Here is a 19,820-nt window from a genome sequence, read left to right on the forward strand (position 1 = left end):
CTTCAGGAGATAGTGAAGGACATGGAAGCCTGGTGTACTGCAGTCCATGGGGCTGTGAAGAGTCAGACATGACTTGGCAACTGAACAAGAAGTAGAAAATGTATAATGCTCACACAGGGGAGAGAGTTGTGTTAGTGAAAGTGTACTATGCTAAGGCTCTAACATTTGTGATTGTACATTTAACATGTGTGAGTTTTACTGAATATAAATAATGCTTCAATAAAGTGGATTTTAAAAAGTTAAGTATGGAAGTATCCCCTTCCTTCCATTGGTCCCATTTGGAGCCTGAGTTCAGCAGACAGGGAGTTGGACCCATAGAAATACCAGGAGCTAAAATTTGCTAATGCGTCTTACACACTGACCACAATTATAAATGCTCTGCAAGCCCTTGAGTATTTAATCCTCACAACCGCTCCTTGACATAAGTGCAATTTTAACCCCCATTATTGATCAATCAGGATGCAGAGGCACACAGCTTACAGGTGTGGCTCCGGGGACTTAAGCCTAAGGAGTGGGACCTCAATGCCGGCATCCATGGCCACTCATCGTCTGGAGCTAGCCAGAGGGAACAGACCCGGTGTCACAGGTGTTTGGGCTCATGTTCTTCAAATCGATCACTTCACGGGACACTGACTTCACTGTCTCTTCATCTCCGCTCCCCTCATTTTTCTTTCCAGCATTTATGGGTCACTTGTAAGTGTAAGTGGCCTTTACTATGACCATTATTTTAAATCAGGTGACAGTCACCTTACTGCTGGCTGTAATTTCAGGTTTGCGATTTCTACAGAAGGGCCAGGCATTAAAGAGAATCAATGACAGGGCTTCTGGACTTTAGGAAGCTCTGTCTCCAGTGTGACTGACACCATCCACCGCAGTCCTGGGCACAAGGCCAGGGTTTGGGGAACTGCCCTGTCTGGACTGATGGCCATCATGATGGGAGCCCCCGAGGGTCATTCCCTGCCTGGGACTCAGCCTAGAATTAGTGATTCCAGAGAAGTTCTCAGCTCACTGCTGTTCTCTGTCACTGAGGCACAGGACGATACTGCTCAGAATTTCAGGACTGAGACAATTTAAACCTCTTGTTTCCCAGGGCGAAAACTGCAGGTCAGAGATTAAAGGGCAGGTCACATCGCTGACCAGACTCAGCTCCCTGGTGTCCGCACTGCAGGCCCTTCGTGCTCCCACTCTCCTGAGGCCCTCACGGAGAAGAGGACCACTTCTCCTCAGCCCATGTGGCCAGGGCTCAGGGACCACTGAAAGGCAAATACACCAACACCTGAAATATCACTTGTGCCCATCTCAAGAGCCAGGTGGGCACCTGTGGCCAGTTGTGTCTCCCCCAGTGGCAGAGGCCGGTTTGCTGTAGGGGATGACCCTGCCGTTGAAAACGGCCTGAGTCCATCTCCATTCATGGCTCTGGGAGAAACACTTGGGCTGCATATGCCTGCCTGTAAATTAGGGCTAAAGCCCTGTCTTCCTGGACCACTGGGCCGACCAACCCACCAATGAAGCTCTTGGAGGCCAAGATCCTGACTCAGACACCCAACTCTGCATTTAGCAGGTGGTAACCCGGACATCTGTCACCACCTGCGTTTTGTGCTCAAATCGAAAAGGGACATTTTCCTCCTGGGGGAGTCTGTGCATCTCAGTAAACAGGTTAAGTTTCTTGGTCCCTATAAATTTTTAAGCTTCTTCAGGTAGAGCATAAATAGTCATGACTTCCCTGGTTTGGTCGCTTGTGTCACTGATAGTAACTTATCCATCAGACTCCACTGCAGCATGCCTGGAGCAGAGTGGACAAGCCTCAGCTACACAGCATGTCCTGAGAGTGTCCTGATGTCTACAACCACAGCAAGACCCACCCCTGATCCTCCGCCTCCTTGTGCATGTTTCCAGGGCCACAGTTATCCTATCTCTTCGTCCTGAGGTCCCAGATGCCCCTCCTTACCTACGCTTCAAGGCCTCTCCTCCTCCTCCAAGGAGTGACACCTCCTCCAGGAAGTCTCTCCTGATTACTATCTGCACTCCCCAGAGTATGGAGTCCCCCAGAGCACACTGGCCACAGAACTCATCTGCTTTTTTTTTTGCACATCTCTATTTTTGCTCTACACCATCATTTCTAAGAACATTTTTTCTTTGACACTTCAGTCTCTCTGAGAATACTCTTAGTGTCTGACTCACCTCTGTATCTGTTGTGAGGCTAGAAAAGTCCTCTATGAAGTAAGTACTCGGTGGGTTTTGTTGAACAAATTAATAAATGACTCATGGGCTTGTACCCTCACCACCATCTCTCACCCTCCGTATCTGTGATCCTGAGATTCCATGGCATTTAATACATGTATGGACACAGAGAGTAACGGTAACTTCGTGGGCGTGGGCTTTCAGGTCCCGCAAACCACCCAGTCAGCATATTTGCCATAGAAACAGCACCTGCATGTTCAGCTACACAGTGCACAGTTGCCATGAAGATCGAATAACACAGAAGAAAAAGCCCTTCAGAAACACTAAAGAAGGCGCCCGGGAAGGAAGGTCTTTAGCCCTGGTGTCGTTTGGGGGTGTTAGGGTTCTGCCCCCACCATGTGGAGCCTGTGCTCGGCCACGAGGGGCCAGTCCCCCCACAAAGACTGACCTGGCGTTTTGTAGACAATAGTGGGTGACAAGAATATAGTAGTGAATGATATAAAACCTGGTTGTTCTCATGAGGTGAGGGGTGTGAAGTAAATAAACCAGGGAAGAGGGTGGAGGGTGAAGCAGGGGAAGAAAGCAGAGATGGACGGAGGACACAGCAGTGGGACAGGCCCCTGAGAAGGTGCTGTTTCTGTGGACACCAAGGGGCTGAGGCCAGCTGGGGGGCATCCAGATGGAAGTCCTGCCACGAGAGTCCTGTGACAGACTCACTGTCACCCGCCTTCTCATTCCCTGAGCTAGGCCTATTGAGTGATGGCTGATCGATCATGAAAACCCCATAATTTCAGCTTTGCTAAAAGGTCTTGGGTCTCAGCCGTCAGGTACACTTTCCATTCCTAGTGCCAGTGGTTAAGGCCAGGCAGAGGAAATCTGCTTACCTGTGCTGTGTGACCACATCTACACTCCCTCTGAGTTAACACAGGCCACCACTGCCCAGGGTCCCCCACTCCTGCCATCGCCCATCTAGGGAGTGCCCCCGCCCTGAGTAGAGACGGGACAGGCGCCGTGCAGGCGTCAGAGAGTGTGGGGCATGTCTGGGCTTCCAGGGGCTTACAAGGTAACTGCAGAGGCAGGTACGAGGGTAAATTGTCGAAGACATTGGGGGTTACGTGCTTGGAACTCCTTACAGGAAGTCGTGCATGTGGCGGGGAGAGCTGGTCTGAGTCACGAACGTGGTCCCCCACTGTGGCCAGTTCAATTAATCTAGGGGATGTTCCCACCATTGTGTGCAGGTGCGGCAGGGACTGGACAGGTTAATACAAGGTCCCCGTGTCCCCACAATTTTGCATCCAGGCAGGTTTCACCTGCCAAGCAGGACAACGTCACCAGGTTGGTGGCAATGCAGGTGTAAAGGTGAGGGGTGCAGAGCGCCCCCTGCCTTCCTGGCCTGGCCCTATCTCCAAGCTAGTCTGGCTGCAGCCTGGTTTGGGGACCCCCTCTGCCTTGAGTTAGAGGCCAGAAGCTGAGTGGATTGTGACACATCCCAGCACCTACATCCTATCTTAGGTTCAGGGACCACCAGTGAACAAGGAGTGGAAGGACTTCTCAGAAAGTGGACTGAGCCTGCAGCAGGTTGGGCTGGGCTTTGCTGGAGTGGATGCTGGGAGCCCGACCTTCTGTGTGCAGGGCTGGGGGCTGCTCTGCAACGGGGTGGGGTGGGGGGTTCCTGCAGGATCGGGGATGGGGAGCCAACCCTGGCCCATCCCCTGATGGACAGTCTCTCCCACGCCCATCTGCCCAACTCAGGCCAGCACCCTCCATCCTCAGGGAAAACTAGCTCTCGCTTCAATAGGCGGCAGGTCCAAAAATAGGGCTTCTGAGGCTGGAGACACCCCACGTGACATGAAAGGAGGAGAGGTTGGGAGAGGTGGCAAAATGGGACTTTTTGAACATCCACTGATGCTTTTCTGATTGTTCTTTGAAAAAAAATACAGACGGTAGAGATAATCCTGTCAGCTCTGTGCCCTGAGAGCCTGGGGGATTAGCTCTCTGCTCTTCTGCTGCAAATGTGTTTGAATTCCCAGCCCAGGGGGCCTGGGGTGGGGGCCGGGCTGCGCAGATGGCCACAGGCTCTTCTCTGTGCAGCTGTCTCAGCCAGGGGGCACGTGAGCAGGAGCCATGGTGGGTTTTAATGGACTCACATCAGAGCTGGGGTCTTTACAGCAAAGGGACCCATTCAAGGAAACCCTCCATTTATAGGAAACCAGATTCCTTGGCAACTCAGGATGGGTGAGCAGGAACAGGGGAGAGGTCACATGGCTGAACGGATGAGCTACTTACTCGGGACCCCGGACACCAATCGCAGGGGCCGCAGCACACGGAACGCCCTCAGCGCCTTCACGTCGAATCCAGCACCCTTCCCTCCCAGGGCGTTGGCCCCATCGGCTTTGGTCGCTTGCTCTAAGATTGCGCTGAAAAGCCTGGAATAGAAGGAGAGAGGGAACATCAGGATGTCCTGCTTGCCTGGCGGGGCTCCAACTTCTCCAGGGATGCCAGGCAGTGGGATTTGCAGGTGGCTCCAGTCAGGAAAGTCTGGGTGTGCTGGAGGGTCTGACTCTCATCAGATGACAGTACCTCAAGGCAGGTCCCGCTTGCCTGGAGAGGTCTGACAGAGGCCCTGGCAGCCCGGTGCCGGCATCAAGCTGGGTTTTCTGGCATCAGCAGTGTGGGCAGAGCGTCAGGAAGGCGGGGGCTGCTGCCAGGGCCCGTCCCTCCTCGGTGCCCTCTGCCCCCCACGATGTCCAGGCTTGTGTGCCCGGGAACCACATTCCCGCCTGACAAGCCTCTGTCTTTGACCTGAACCTGGGCAGAAACAAAGGGTCCTACGGAAATTGACGCAGTGCCTCAGGTACAAGGATGGGAGACTGGCTTGGAAGCCGCAGGGCCCCCTGGGACCCTGGCAGCAGGTGTGTCTGGTGGACTGACGGGGACAAGGTTGACAGAGGGCGGTGAGACGGGGCATGAGCGGCTTCCCTTCGGTCTGTTTTGTGCTTGGGGGCCCTGAGTAGGCTGTCTGCACAGTGGGGGCTGCAGCCAGAAGTTCTGACGAGTTGCCCGGACCAAGTCTGACATCCTTCTTGCTCTAGGGTTCCTTCACCCCAGCTTGGCAGCTGGACGGTTCCCCGTGTTAACTGGCGACGCCTGTGATCCAGGCAGGGGTGGCCAGGGTTGGGGGGAGCCGGGTCCTTTCTCCACAGAGAAGTCTTCTTTCTACTGAAACTGAGGAAAACAGTCTGCATGTCTGTTGAACAACATCCCCAATCTAAACCAGATTTGGTGCTTAGAATTTCCTGGAAGAAAGGAACACGCTTATTGATGTACAAGATGTCCACAAATATTATTCACGGAGGGAATTGGAGACTGAACAGCCTTCCCCTTTGTCAACCCTGAAGGGGTAGAAAGTTTGGGACTGGGTCTGGAAGGTATCCGCTCACGGAGGCCGTGTGCTGCTCCTCATTCAGACACCGTGGAGGCGAAAACACTGCTTCGTGCTCCCCGCCATCCAGGGCTGGGAGCACATGAGGATGCTTGTGGGGGGCTATCTCCAGGCGTTCCCCCCCCCGGAGTGTGCCTGTCAGTTCCTTAGCCCAACATTCGAGACTGGACAACAGTCTCTGGAGGGCCCATGAGCTGAGAGGCAGGGCCCATACTGGAAGGGAGATGGAGACACAGTGAAGACCCTTGAGGCTGGAGTAGATGGTCAGAGTGGGTGCATCTACTGAGGGCTCTAGGATGCCCAGTAGGGGCAGGGAGGACTGCTGGGTGGGACGGGGTGGGGAAGGCTCCGCAGGCACCTGGTGGAGGTGGGGGGGTGTAGCTCACAGAGACTCTGAAGTTCAGCAGCTGTGTCCCCACTGTTTCTAGGAGATACTTCCACTTCCACTTCCAAAAGGAATGGGTCTCGTGGCGGGTGGGCACATCCAGGTAAAGGGTTGGGAAGGGGGGGAGTGGAGGGTGGGCATGGCAGAAGAGAGGTGATTGGTCCATGCCCTTCGTGGGGGGCGTGTGCCACATTTTGAGTTAGAAGGATGGGCCAAGATCGAGACTGGATGGAGAACCCTGAAGACTTAGCAACTCGGGGAGGAGAAACCAGGTCCCAAGTGTGCGATCAGTGGGAAAAAGACAGAGGGCCTTGGTGGACCACAGGTGGACCACAGGTGGGCCGGGGCTGGCTTCGTGGCCTCCGTGTTGTGAAGTCAGCTGGAGGCACTTCTGCAAGGGTGCCAAGTCTGGATGCCTCTCTCCCTTCCTCAGTCTGACAGCCTGGCCTGGGCAGATGGGATTGGGATCTGGGCTGACCTGTGAGCCGTCCACTCTGCAGGAGGAGCAGAGTCCACACAAGCAGAGACGCAGCAGGGACCCTGTCCAAGGTCTGCCCATGTCTCCTGCCCCCACCCCACGCACAGGTGAAGGCCGCGGATGGGACAGAACATGGCACAGACCAAGGCCAGTCCATCCTGCAGACAGGAGAAGACACAGCTCCTCTCCCTGCGAGGCCTCTCTCCTCTGCTGGCCCCAGAAGCACCGTGTCTCGGTCCTGGCTCTTCCTGCGAGTCTGTGAAAGGTTCCCAGGAGACTCAGGGCTCAAGGAAGACGCTGAATTGAAAAGGATGCAGACGTGTGAGGAACAACCGCCCTAAAGACCTTTGCCGTGGTTTGCTGAGTCAGTTCAAGGCACTCGTCGGTCACTCTGTTCACCCAGTGTGAACAGGACCTCTTGCAGAGCTGCTTCCTCACCCGACATCCACATGTGGCTAACAGTTCAGGAGCTTCCATGTCCCTCGTGTCTCCAGTGTCCCTTATGTTACTGCAAAGTGCGTCACGCATCAGCCAGGCAAAAAGCACAGCGGTGAAAACCCTAACACCGCTCAGACACTTGCAAGAAGCCATCCAGACTCCCGGAGACAGGGTCTCGCTCCCACGTGGCCCTGACTTGCTTCGTCGCTTCCTGCGGGAGAGGCCAGATGCCCATGGGCTCCGAGCAGGGTGTTCTCTGGGGAAGCCACCAAAGCAGCATCAGCCCCGGGTTGGCTGGAATGGTCCCCTAGATAAGAGCCCATTGGCACGCGGACCTGACCCCGGAGGCCGTGGGGCTGGAGAGGGCATGAGCGCCAGGTGGGTTTGACGTAGCGCCAGGTCAGCCCCGAGGCGTGGGGACCCTGCCCTGCATGGATGGATGAGTGGCAGGAGCTTGGTCAACAGTACCTGCGTCTCCAGCAGTGCGTGCGGGTTTGTTTGTACCAACATTTGACAAAGACCCTTCCCCAAAGTTACTGACGCCCCGACAAGGAGATCACAGCCCCAAGGCTTCCTGCAGATGCTGGTGCTGCTCTGCTTCTGAGCGTAGGTGGTGCCCGTCCTTCTCCTACACTTCTCCCCTACTCTTCTCCCGAGAAGTGCGTCTGGTCCCATCCCCTGGCCCTTCCTAGTCCTGTTTTCCTCTCGCCCATCAGTCCCGGGCAGCCACTGAATGAGGACCCTCAGTTGCAGGTAGGGGTCTTGGCCCCCGTGTGCCAGCCACCCCTCCCTCACAGTGGCTGCAGGGTCACGTCCAGCCCAAACACACCTGCTCTGCCTCACCTTGGGGGAGGCATCCAGGAACACAGGCCAGGTGAGGCTGGAGATGGAATAAAAGACCTAAAATTGAGGCTTCTCCTTGGCTGCAGAGAGGACCCTGGACTCCAGCAGAAACCCTCGATTCACCTGTGTGTGTGTGTGTGTGTGTGTGTGTGTGTGTGCAGGTATGGGCGTGCAGGTGGGAGTAGCACCGGACTATTCCAGGTAACAGCTCCCCTCCCTTTGCAGAGAGTCTGAATCCAGAGGGATTTTAAATAGATCCTCTGGTCTGGCCTGAAGCCCAGGGCCCTTGTGACCAAAGCAAAAAGACGCAGGTATGTGCGGAAGGGAAGGGGCCGAGGTGGCTGGCGGTGTGGGAGTTCGTACTCACCCGACAACCACGATGATAAAGTCTAGTAAGTTCCAGCCGTTGCGGAGGTAAGCATTGGGGTGAAAGAGGAGTCCGTAGGCTATGACTTTTAAAAATGCTTCCACAGTAAAAATGATGAGAAAGAGATACTCCACCCGCTCCTAGGAAACACAAGTAAAGAGAGAAGGTCATCAGACGGCGGGGGGGGGGGGGGTGTCTGGAAAGTTCTGACCCCACAGGTCAAAAGCCAGTAGAGAAGGGGCCCCTCTGTGGTTGGATCAGGGGGACGCTGGGAGGGACCCCTGTCACATCCCCAACCCCACAGTCTATTCCACAGGCACACTCAGATCCACTAGTCTTCTAGTCTTAAAATGCAGAAATTAGGGTGGTGGGAAAACTGCACACCTTTGAGAAATCTTAATCAATGAACACCTGCTTGAACTTCTCAGGAGAGAACTCAGGATGAGAGAGCTGAGGGTGGAGTTGGAAGTGCAGAGAAAGTGCCACAGTTCTGAGTCACAAACCCAGAAGCTATAGCCCAGTCTCCTGAAACCCAGAACTGGAGTCTGGGAACCTCCACTGGTCAGGAGACAGAGGCAGCTGCCCACGTGCTCTGACCTTTCCTTTAGAAAACAAAACTCTTTGTCCAAAGACCGAGACCAGGTCAGCAGGAGCCCCAGCATTCCCAGGATGGGGTGAGCACTGGATGGGGGTGGGGTGGGGTGCTCCTCCTCCCTCTCCACCCACTAAGAGAGCCCTGCTGTGGATGAGGCTCTGTTACAGGAGTCTACACTTGGTTTGGCTCCAGCCGACTCGGGGTTGATTCACCATCTCCCTCCACTCTCCGCCCCAGCAGCTGCTCTCCAGCGTGGAGCTGTCATGACCCCACCGGGCGGAGGCTGCCCATGGCCTTCACACATGGATGCTTGCTCTACAGGAGCCTTGGCCTCTAGGAGTCATCTGCTCAGACCTCAGACCCACTGCCCCTCCTTGTGGGTCAGGAGGAGCTCATTGAAGACCCTCAGGTCCCACCCACACTGTGGATGGGGCATCCCGGGAGGACACACCATCTGCAGCCCACCCAGCTGGTGAATTGCTGGCTCACCACAACCCCACCCCTTCAAGCACATCTTCCTCATCCCTGAGACACTGAGCCAGTGGTGGCCTTCTGAGCCCAGATCAGGGTTTGGGGATGCAAAGTTAAAAAGGGCAGAACCCTGGGCCCCATCCAGACAGACTGGAGGAGATCTGGCCGTGGGATCTGACCCAGCCTCCTCAGCACATGGGCCACTGGTCCTCAACTCCAGGTGCCCCAGAGGCTTCTGGGAAAGGTCTCAAATGTGCGCTTCCAGGTGCCAAGGCCAGGAGACCCCTTCTGGACTCAAGGCCGAGCTGCTGGTGTCAGATGCATGCGGGGCGGGCTCAGAGGGGAGCTGGGCTCACGGGGCAGCAGGACAAGTGGGTCCTGGAGAGTTTGTTGTCAGAGGAGAGCTGGGGCTTGGCTCCATCCACTGAAGACAGCCTCGGCCTGAGACAACGCGTCCATGTCACGGAAACTGTCTCCAGGCAGGAGTGACGGCATCCTGTGTACAACCACGGGGTCTGAGAGACAAAGGAACTCAGAGATGATCTGAGCTACCTCGCTGCTGGAGAGACTGGGACACTGAGAAGGTGAGGCCTGGGAGGCACACGCCTGGGACCCAGGACCTGCTGGACTTCCTGACCCAAGGCCCGAGGTCCATTCATCTCTCTGCCTCCCTGGTCTCGCTTATCCTCTAAGACACAAGAGGGACAAGACCGCTCAGGTTTAAGGGCCTGAGCCAGAGCTGAAAAGGGCCCAGAAATCAGGAAGATGGATCTGGAAAAGAACCCAGGGAAGAGGCAGGTGCCAGACGCCAAGAAGCTCAGGCACAGTGATCTGTGTGGTGGGTGAGAGTGTGTGAATGTGTGTGTGAGTGTGTCAGTGTGCATGTGGCACTGCTCTTGTGAGCAGCGCTGTGTTCCCCCGACGTTAGAGGTATGAGAGTCCTTACAGAATTCATTCCAACCCCCTCTTCAAAACCAAAAAACAAACAAGAAAGCGTAAGCAAGTGAAACAGCTTGGTCATCCTTTCAAAACACCATATGTTGCCATAGAAACATCCGGGGGTGGAGAACGGCATGGCTGAGGAAGCTGATGCCTTGGCGCCTCTGGGCCTGTGAGTTCACAACTCCTTGCGGCCTCCTCAGGCCTGAGTCCTGGGCATCACTGTGCCCTGAGGCTATGCTGAGGTTCAGCAGGGACCCTCTATTTCTTTGACCTCCAGAACTGGTTGAAATGTGTGCAGACCCACTAAAAACAAGCACAGAGCCCTGAGTATCCACCTGTGATGCTGAGAATGTGCCCCAGCCTATGCGGGGTGCACAGGGGCTTCCTGATCTGTGCCGAGGGAGTCCAGGTACCCAGGAAAGGCTGACATCCCAAGTGGGGGAAGCAGGAGGGCTTGGTCCCCTCCCACAGCTGTGGAGCCCACCAGGGCAGTGATGCCTAGGCCCAGCCATCCTGTCACTGCTTCCTCAGCTGTGAGGGTCTGGGCGGAGCCAGGGGATTAGTTCCCAGCTCCTGTTCTCCCCACCTGGATGGGGAAATAGCTCCCTAAACATTGTATTCACCGTCCCTGTATTATGCTGCTGCTCTGACTTGTGGATATAAACCCTATGGTAGATGGGACAATGAATGCTGGGGCCACAGAGACCCTGGATGCAAGCCGCCTCTACCTGCTGGCCTCCCTGCCCCCACCCCCCCACTGACTCCAGCAGACACCGCTCAGCCATCACTGTGAACTCACCTGCTGACCCACATCACGACCTCAGCATCCTTCTCAACACAACGACCATCTGTCTATTGGTGCCGACTTACAACCTGTCCCCTCCCTGCTGGATGCACAGAGTGGCCATACAGTTTACCATCCAAACAAGGGCAGTTTTGAGAGTGAAAGAGAGCCTGTGACTAATTCATGGGGACACAGTGTATGGGGGTTATCCCAGATGAGTTAGAGGCTGTGGTCACCCTAATTCTACCTCAGTGAGGCTCCTAAAGCACCCACCCACTCCTTGTAGGTAAACCCACCTGAGAAAGCTTGAGAGTGTCTTCCTACAGGACGGCCTGGGTGGGGGATGGGGGGGACTTGGGGAAGGAGAGGGAGTCTTGGTGAGGAAGGACAAAGCCTGCCTGGTCACAGACTTGTCTGCAGAGGTGCCATCACCACTGGGTTGTTCCCCTCCCCCGCCCCGTGGTCCCTGACACCACCCCCCTGCTCTGGTAGCACCAGCCCATCACCTTCCCACGAAAGCCCGTGTCTGCTCCCCAACCCACCTCTGCCTCACAGAGAATAATCGTTTCTACAGTAGTTTAATGAGTCAGTTACGAACACATTTGGGTGTCTTATGGAGGCAGAATCACCTTGTTTACTCCTTGGTAATTAAATCGGCTACATTTCATTTCTGTTTGGGGAGATTTATGGGCATTTTCTGTTTCTAGGTGGCAAAATTGAAAAATGAGTCTAATTACTGATGGATTTCCCCCAAGAAGAGAAGCAGAGAGCAGTATTTCACTCACTGCCAAGTTCACTGCGTCTTAGCACAAGGATGGAGGATGATGGGAAGGCTAGGGACCATCCAAGACAAGTGAGCAGAGAGGACGGCAGTGCAGACACTCAGGGAGGGGGGCCCTCTCTTCTAACGGCGGGGACTTGGCCACTAGCTGCTCTGGTTGGGCCGTAGAAACCTGACCGGTCCTCTCAGACAACCCCCTTTCCTAAGGGGAACCCCATTCGTCCCTCAATAAACCAGTTGCAACTATGGGCTTTTTAGAGGCTGTGACACTTCAGGTGAAAAGGTCTGACCGGGTATGTCCTCTCAGTTGCTTTGTGACTTTAGCCAAGTAAGTCTTTTATTCTTTGCCTTCACATGTTCTCATTTACAAAGCAGAGTTTTCAAGTTACTGAATTGCTGGGTTGATTGAAAATATTAAAAATATTACCATCACAATATGTTTTATAAACATGTATAAGTTCCCTGAAAAGGGTTTTGCTCAGCTTTACATTTTCTGGCCTTTGAGTTGGGAGGATGAGAAAAGTAATATGGGCATTTTATTTAAAGGCAATAGGGACTCTCTAGGGGTCCAGGGGCTAAGACTCGGTGCTCCCAGTGCAGGGGGTCCGGGTTCGATCCCTGGTCGGGAACTAGATTCCACATGCAGTGACTAAGACCTGGTGGGGTCAAATAAAAAACTAAATGTTAATATTTGATAAAGGCAATGAAAGTGTCTTCTAGGAATTTAAACTCCGTCACCAGATACAGTTTACGTTTTTGGCTATTGGGCCATTTTTAGTCTAATTCAGGATCTGGCTGAAATGAGAGTGTTTCCTACACTTTGGTAGCAGAGGGGACCGAGGTCTGAGGGCACACGCCTCGCTCTGGAGCTGCTCAGAGTCCCCTACCCTCACATTCCATCCTCACAATGACTGTCAGAAACGGTGTATTTTCTGCAGGTGAGAAGGCCCTGGGGCTCAGCGGATCCAGGCCGGGGGTCTCGCTCTGAGTTCCATGGAAGGCTGGCTCTGCTTGGCGCCCCCAGCAGAGGCTTGATGGGGAGCAGGCCATGTCCACCTGCCAGACCTTGTGCGTTCTCGAGAAGCAGTCACCTTGCTCTGCGTTTATGGGCCACACCAAGGGCCTTGGCTGTCAGGCCCCGCAGTGACCCTCTCCTCCATGTGGTCCAGCCCACACCCACCTCAGTGCTGAGACCCCAACTAGGTTGAGAGGCCTCTGTTCGGGGGGGCATGCTGCTTCTCTGGGCCTCAGTTTTCTAATCTGTGAAATGAACGCCTCTTCCTTCCTCTGCCGGGCTATGAGAATTCATAGAGAGTTCAGTGTCTCGTGCATACGTGTTTCCCAGGAGTCCATAGACCACAAGGGGTTCCAGGGCGGGGTCAGGGGTAACGTATCCCTCAGGTCGGTGACCTCAGAGCAGCTACCTCTGTAGCTGGTGGAGCCAGATGGTCACCCCAGCTTTCTGGGAAGCCTCCAAGCCCAAATAACTGCAGTGGGTGCCTGGAGCATCCATACCCCTCATTCCACAGGGCCTTTTCAAGGAGATGAGATTTTTAACTTAATCAGGACCCTCTGCTCCATGGGAGGGCGATCCACTAGCAGGGGTCAGCATCTCTGATTAGCAGCAGCAACTGCCTGAACTCCTTGATGCCGAATCACAGGTCACCAGAGGATGGGGGTGGGGGATGAGCCCGGGTCCTGGCTTTGAAGGCTGGGCTGAGGCCACCTGCGCTGACCTCTTGGGGAACCTGGGCCCTGTCCAGAGATGAGGTTAACTAGGGCTGGGACAGGCCCAGGGATGAGCACGTCAGTGTTTTATGGAAACGACTGGACCCCAGGTTCAGGCAGGTATAGACATGCTGGTGGAGCAGGAGTTCTCAAAAAGGGAGGTGCAGCTTCTGTGTGGACAGGATGACTGTCCTGGAAGATCAGGAGTGTGCAGAACCTGGGTTTGAGTCCAGTCTCTGTTCTCTCTGGCTGTGTGGGCTCCGGTCCATCCCTTAGTCTCTCTGATCCCCAGGGTCCTCATTCACAAAGAGTGAAGCCAGTGATGCTCTTCAGAGGGTTGTGATGAAGACGGGTGGAGTCTGGTGTGTGGCCCTGAATCTCACAGCAGGTGCCAGGTAAGCACGGCTGCCTTCCCCTGCTCCATGTGGACACCGGCCAGACTCCCACCTGTCCGCCCGCCTTGTTGTGTTAGGTGAGGCTCAGGGCATGGTGTTGGGAGCCCTGCCTCTGAAGGGAGACCACCTGGTTTTATATCCAAGTTCTGCCGTAGAGATCAGAGCAGAAATAAATGAAACAGGGAATTAAAAAATCATAGAAAAGATCAATGAAATTAAGAGCTGATTCTTTGAAGAGATAAAATTCATAAACCTTTAGCCAGACTCTTTGGGAAAAAAACAGAGAGGGCTCAAATGAATAAAGTCAGAAATGAAAGAGAAGTTACAACACACACCACAGAAATACAAAGGATCATTAAGACATGACTATGACTGAGTATGCACCAATAAAATGGAAAACCTAAAAGTGGAAAAATTCCTAGAAATATATAATGTCCCAAGACTGAACCAGGGAAAGATAGAAAATATGAACAGACCAATTACCAGAAATGAAATTGACCAATTACCAAAACAAAGGTCCAGGACCAGATGGCTTCACAGGTGAATTCTACTAAACATTTAGAGAACAGTTAACACCCATCCTTCTGAAACTGTTCCAAAAAATTGCAGAGGAAGGAATGCTTCCAAAATCATTCTGTGAGGCCACCATCACCCTGATACCAAAGCCAAAGACAGCACGAAAGATGGAAATTGCAGGCCAATATCACCGATGGACATAGATAAAAAATCATTAACAAACTATTAGCTAACTGAATCCAACAACACATTTAAAGAATCACAAACCATTGTCAGAGCTTCCCAGGTGGCGCTAGAGGTAAAGAATCTGCCTGCCCATGCAGGAGACGTAAGAGACACGGATTCTATCCCTGGATTGGGAAGATCCCCTGGAGGAGGGCATGTATTCTTGCCTCTGCCAACACTGGAATACTGCCATTCCAGTATTCTTGCCTGGGGAATCCCATGGATGGAGGAGCCTGGTGGGCTACTGTCCCTGGGGTCACAAAGAGTTGGATATGACTGAGCGACTAAACAACAACAAAAACAACATCCTACTGAACAGTGGAAAGCTAGAGACATTTCCTTAAGACAAGGATGCCCACTTGCCACATTTATTCAACATAGTATTGGAAGTCCTAGCTACAGCAATCAGAGACGATAAAGTAGTAAAAGGAATCCAAATTGGAAAAGGGAGAATTAAAACTGTCACTGTTTGCAGACGACATGATACTATACATAGAAAATCTTAAAGCCACCGCCAAAAAACGACTGGAACTCATCAATGAATTCAGAAAAGCTGGAGGATACAAAATTAATATACAGAAATATATTCGTAACTTGGAGTATAACCTTCAAAAATTATGAATCACTATGTTGTACTCCTGAAACTAACATAATATTGTAAATAAGCCATGTTCTGTGCTGTGCTAAGTCACTCAGTCAAGTCCAACTCTTTGTGACCCCATGGACTGCAGCCTGTCAGGCTTCCTCTGTCCATAGGATTCTTCAGGCAAGAATACTGGAGTGGGTTGCCATGCCTTCCTCCAGGGGATCTTCCCAACCCAGGGATTGAACCCAAGTCTCTCGTATTGCAGGCAGATTCTTTATTGTCTGAGCCACCAGGGAAGCCCAGACCTCAATTTAAAAAGTAAAATAAAAATTTTCAACAGTGCTAGAGAGGAAAACTGGAAGATGGAAAGGAGGAAAAAGGTAGAATAGCCAGGAAGAGAAGATGCACAAGAGCAGGAAAGAAGTGTGATGTCGTTGGAATCGGTTTACACCCAGAACGAGGTCTTGGGGTAAGGTTCCTGAAGTTATGCCCATGAAGCCCGGGGTCTGTCCTCAGAGACCCTGCATGTAGTGGGAGCCCCCGACGGTGCACAAAGGGGGAAGTGTCCAACAGGCCTGGCAGAAAGGGCCTGCAGGGCGTGAGGCTTGGATCCTCTGGGAAGAGCTGACCATTTCTCTACCTTCTGTGCAGAAAGCAAGCCAGTGACCTGGACCCTCTGTCTGACTGCAGCCAGGTTCCCACTGACCTCTGGCCCCTGTGGCTGGAAGTCCCCATGTGACTCCAGGGTGGCTGCACCCAGCCAGAGTTCAGAGCACCAGCAGCCTCTGGCCTGATGCCCTCCCCTGAGTCACTGCTCCCTGCTGCCACCCTCTCCCACCCCTACCCCACGGGCCAGGGTCTGGGGGGGACAGGATCTCTGGGCTGGGCCAGAATCAAACAGCCCGTGGATGGGTCAGACGTCTGGCCTCAGGGACCCGAGTTCTGATGCAGTCCACAGACATTCAGCACCTTGGGGCCTGCAACTGAAGAAGCAGCGCCCTGGTCAGAGTAGCCAAGTGGTGGGTAGGGTCAGAAGGGACAGAGGCCCTCACAGCACGACGAGGTCTGCATGAGGCCGTTATACCAGTGAGCTTGCGTGCCCCTTCCCAACACCAGCCAGAGGCAAAGGGCACCTTGGTCTCTCCCAGGATCCAGGCCAGACACTGCGCCCCCGGACCGTGTGGCGTCTGTGATCTGGGAAAAGTGATGAACGTCTGTCTAGAGGACCGGGCTTTCCTCTGAGACGGCGGGTCCAGGTGGAGCTCCCACTCAACACTCGCGCATCCTGGGTGGCATCTATACCCAGGGAACTCACCCGGCACAGGGGGCGGGCGCCTTCCCCAGCGTTCACATCTCAGGAAATATCTGCTCCCAGGTGCTGGCTCACCAGAGCCCTGGACGGTGAATCAGTCCTTTTACAGGAGACACTGAAGGGGTAAGGACAGTAGGAGGCGGCTGGAGCAGCCACCATATGTGGATGCCCTCAGTTAATATGCTCCCGTCCCAGGGGCCTGGTCTCAGATACCACCTTCACCACAGGTGAGGAGCCCGAGGATCAGAGAAGTCAAGCAGCCTGTCCAGGATCCACAGGCTGCCGACGCCCGGCCCAAGGCTTGAACTCTGACTGTCCAGTTTGGCTGCATGGCCTGAGGCAGGGAGCGCGGTCTTGTGTTCCTCACAGTCTCCACTGAAACTCCGATATTCAAATAATGGCCGAACCAGCAGGATGTGGGAGCATTGCAGATGGAGGGAGGGAGCCCTTCTCTAGCCCGGGGCAGGCGTGGCAGGATGGGACCATGTGGCGTGGGACCTGGGAGAGGCGACGGCACTGCCATCTCCAGCCCGAAGCAGTGGTCAAGGCGCAGACCCAGCAGTTGCGGTCCCGCCGTGAGTGGTTCCAGGACTGCGGGCTTCGGAGCAGCGGCAGAGCATCTGTCAGAGCTGAGCTGACACACGTCCATGCCAATAAATGAACATTTCCATCTCAGGTGGCTCCATTTGACAGGCGCCATCAATTCACACAGCAACTTATGTAGCCAAGGGGAAAGGTGTGGGGGGCATGGGCGGGGTTGGGGGAGGATGGGGGCCAGCCTCAGCCTGTCAGGTTGTATTCACTCATTTTATAATCACTCACTCATTCATTCAGTCATTTACGCAGTCACTCATTCCCTCCCTCACTCATTCGTTCATGCAGTCACTTACTCATTCCCTCACTCATTCATTCATGCAGCCACTCAGTCCTTCACGCATTCACTCACTCATTCATTCAGTCATTCATTCATTCACTCACTCACTCATTCTCCAGAAGAGCCTAGGTGGCTGCAGGAGCTGGCCTGTGTGACAGAATGTCTCTTTCCCCCAGCCTCTTAGCTTGTTTAATAAAGGTCACCTACATTTTGAGTTGTTAGATTTGGGCAAAACTGCACGTTTCTCAGTCTTTCCTCGGTGCCGTCCCATCTTACCCACCTCGTGACACCGTTGTGTAGAAGTGTGTGCTGGGTCACAGTTGGCAGATTAGAGACCCCTGGATCAAACACTCTCTTTTCCTTCAAAATAGTCCCTCCATCTGGCTTCAGCAGTTTGAAAACACAGGAAATCCGTTTGCTAGGCATCTGTTGTATCTACTTGTTTACACATTGATCAAGGTACTTATCCCGCGGTTCAAAGAGATGAGATGGTTTACCGAGCGCTCGCTGAGGGCTGGAGGTGACTGAACTGAGACGACCTGATCAGTAGGAGAGCTGGGGCCTGGAGCCCACAGCAGAGCATACCCAGCGCTCCCACCCAGGGGTTCCGGTCACTGCCGGTCTCCTCGATGCACCCTCGCCTTCCTCTGTCTCCCACCTGCTGGGCGTCTGCCCTCATTCCCCACCCCTCAGAAAACACAGGGAGACCCGAGAGGCACTGACATGGGGGGCAGCAAAGGACAGGGCATCCTCACAGGGTCATGTCTTGGGAGACACACCTGTGTCGAGTGTGCACACTCATGCACACACACACATGCATGCATGCATGCACGCACGTAGGCAGGGTCGAGGTGCTTTGTACTCCAGGCTGCTCTATTCCCTTTCCCTTTAATTGTTTGGTTTTGGCTTCTTCTGCACAAAGTGATTCATGGAAATCAGGGTCCTTGGAAGTGAAACATCACCATGAACCTCCCGGATCTATCGCCTTGAAATTCCTGGATCTCTTCCTTGAAAACTTCCTAAACCCATATACCTGGGTGGTGTGGGATGGAGGCTAGTTCTCCACCCTTTCCTGCGGGGGATGATGGGAGGCTGGGGTCTTGTTCCCAGAGCTGGGGTGGGGAGCAGGGGGCGGCTGACATGATGCCCTGCAGGGGCTGAGGTGATGCAGATCCAGCAAGACCACGGGCGCCATGACCAGCCAGGCCACCTGCTCCATGGAGGGACCAGTCCCTCTGGCTGACTCTAATAGGAGCAGGACACTGGGTCCTGCCATCCCAGGCTGGAAGCTACAAATGACCGGAGCCTAAGAGAGGCTGGTACTGCCAGCCTGCTGGGCCCTGGCGGCCGGCAGGTGACCATGATTCATCCCCACCTGACAGACGTTGCTCCTGTGTTTGCCTTTCCGTCTCCCCGAGCCGCCCAGCTCATCCATCTCTACTCCGCGTCCCCACTCCTGCCCTGTTTCCTCTCTCGCCTTATTTCTTCCCTCACCCTGATGGGGATTTGGGCACAGCCGTGGTTGGCTCTTTCTGCCCCGGCAATGCCTTAGCTCTTTTCTCCATATCAGGGGAGCACAGGTGACATGCTTTGCCCAGGTGAGCACTCAGGAAGGAAGGAAGGAAGGAAGGAAGGAGTAGAGGGGGTTGTGGGAGACGGAAAGGAAGAGGCCAAAGAGGACGTGTGATGAAGGCACCTGGCTTCAAGGGAGAAGGACAAAAGTCACTTAGAACTTGTGTATTGCTCCAAGCACAGCTGTCAACAGAGACAAAAAACTATAGGGACAAACTCCACACAGGTGTCTTGATTGAAATTCTGCACCTACTGTCCAATTACCTACTGTCCAGCAGGTAATTGTCAGGGACACGTTTGCCTCACCCCCCAGGTCGGACAACAACTTTAATTCAACAACAAGGAGTGGACTGAACATGGAGCTGGTCTCACAGGAAGGGCCTGTAGGGACGGATGGCCCAATTCTTCTTCTCTCACTTTAACGATGAGGAGTCTAAGGCTCTGGAGAATTGAATGACTAGCCAGGGAGTCGTGAAACTAGGACTAAACCCAGATACCCCAATCTAAAGGCCAGTGCCTCGGGTGCCACACCAGGGTGTTTGCTCCCAGGAGGGTTTTAAAAGCCAGCCATCATGATGAAGAAGAAAGGGCAAATGCAGCCCAAGCATATTTGATCATACGTGCTGATAAAGTGTGGATGGGACAGCAGGCATGAGCTGAGGAAAGCCATGATTAGGACAAGATGAGAAATGTCCGCACACAAAGAATAAACTAACTTTATGATCGTGAATGGGCACTCGTTAAATGCACCGGGGATTAGCGTTACTGAGCCTGGGGCAACGGAAACGATGGGCAGTGAAATGCTATGATGAATGACACTGGGCGGCTTCTCTGCTGCTCTGGAAATGTTTAGAAATGTTAACAGGCGATTGCAGAAGTATGAATCCTTGAACAGAAGACGCTGT

The 19,820-nt window shown here is 53.8% G+C and overlaps 1 protein-coding gene across 17 annotated transcripts in view; it reads right to left on the reverse strand.

Annotated features, from left to right (window-relative positions):
* Positions 1 to 19,820, reverse strand: part of CACNA1C (calcium voltage-gated channel subunit alpha1 C) — a 449,723-nt gene that overhangs the window by 136,531 nt on the left and 293,372 nt on the right. For all 17 annotated transcript variants that reach the window (XM_043441750.1, XM_043441741.1, XM_043441743.1 and 14 more), the window contains exons 4-5: positions 8,135 to 8,274; positions 4,468 to 4,607 (exon numbers count right to left, since the gene is read on the reverse strand). In XM_043441750.1, coding sequence (XP_043297685.1) covers positions 4,468 to 4,607; positions 8,135 to 8,274 — 280 coding nt within the window. The remainder of the gene's footprint in view (positions 1 to 4,467; positions 4,608 to 8,134; positions 8,275 to 19,820) is intronic.

Source organism: Cervus canadensis, chromosome 21 (genome assembly GCF_019320065.1).
Source record: "Cervus canadensis isolate Bull #8, Minnesota chromosome 21, ASM1932006v1, whole genome shotgun sequence".
Taxonomy (NCBI): domain Eukaryota; kingdom Metazoa; phylum Chordata; class Mammalia; order Artiodactyla; family Cervidae; genus Cervus; species Cervus canadensis.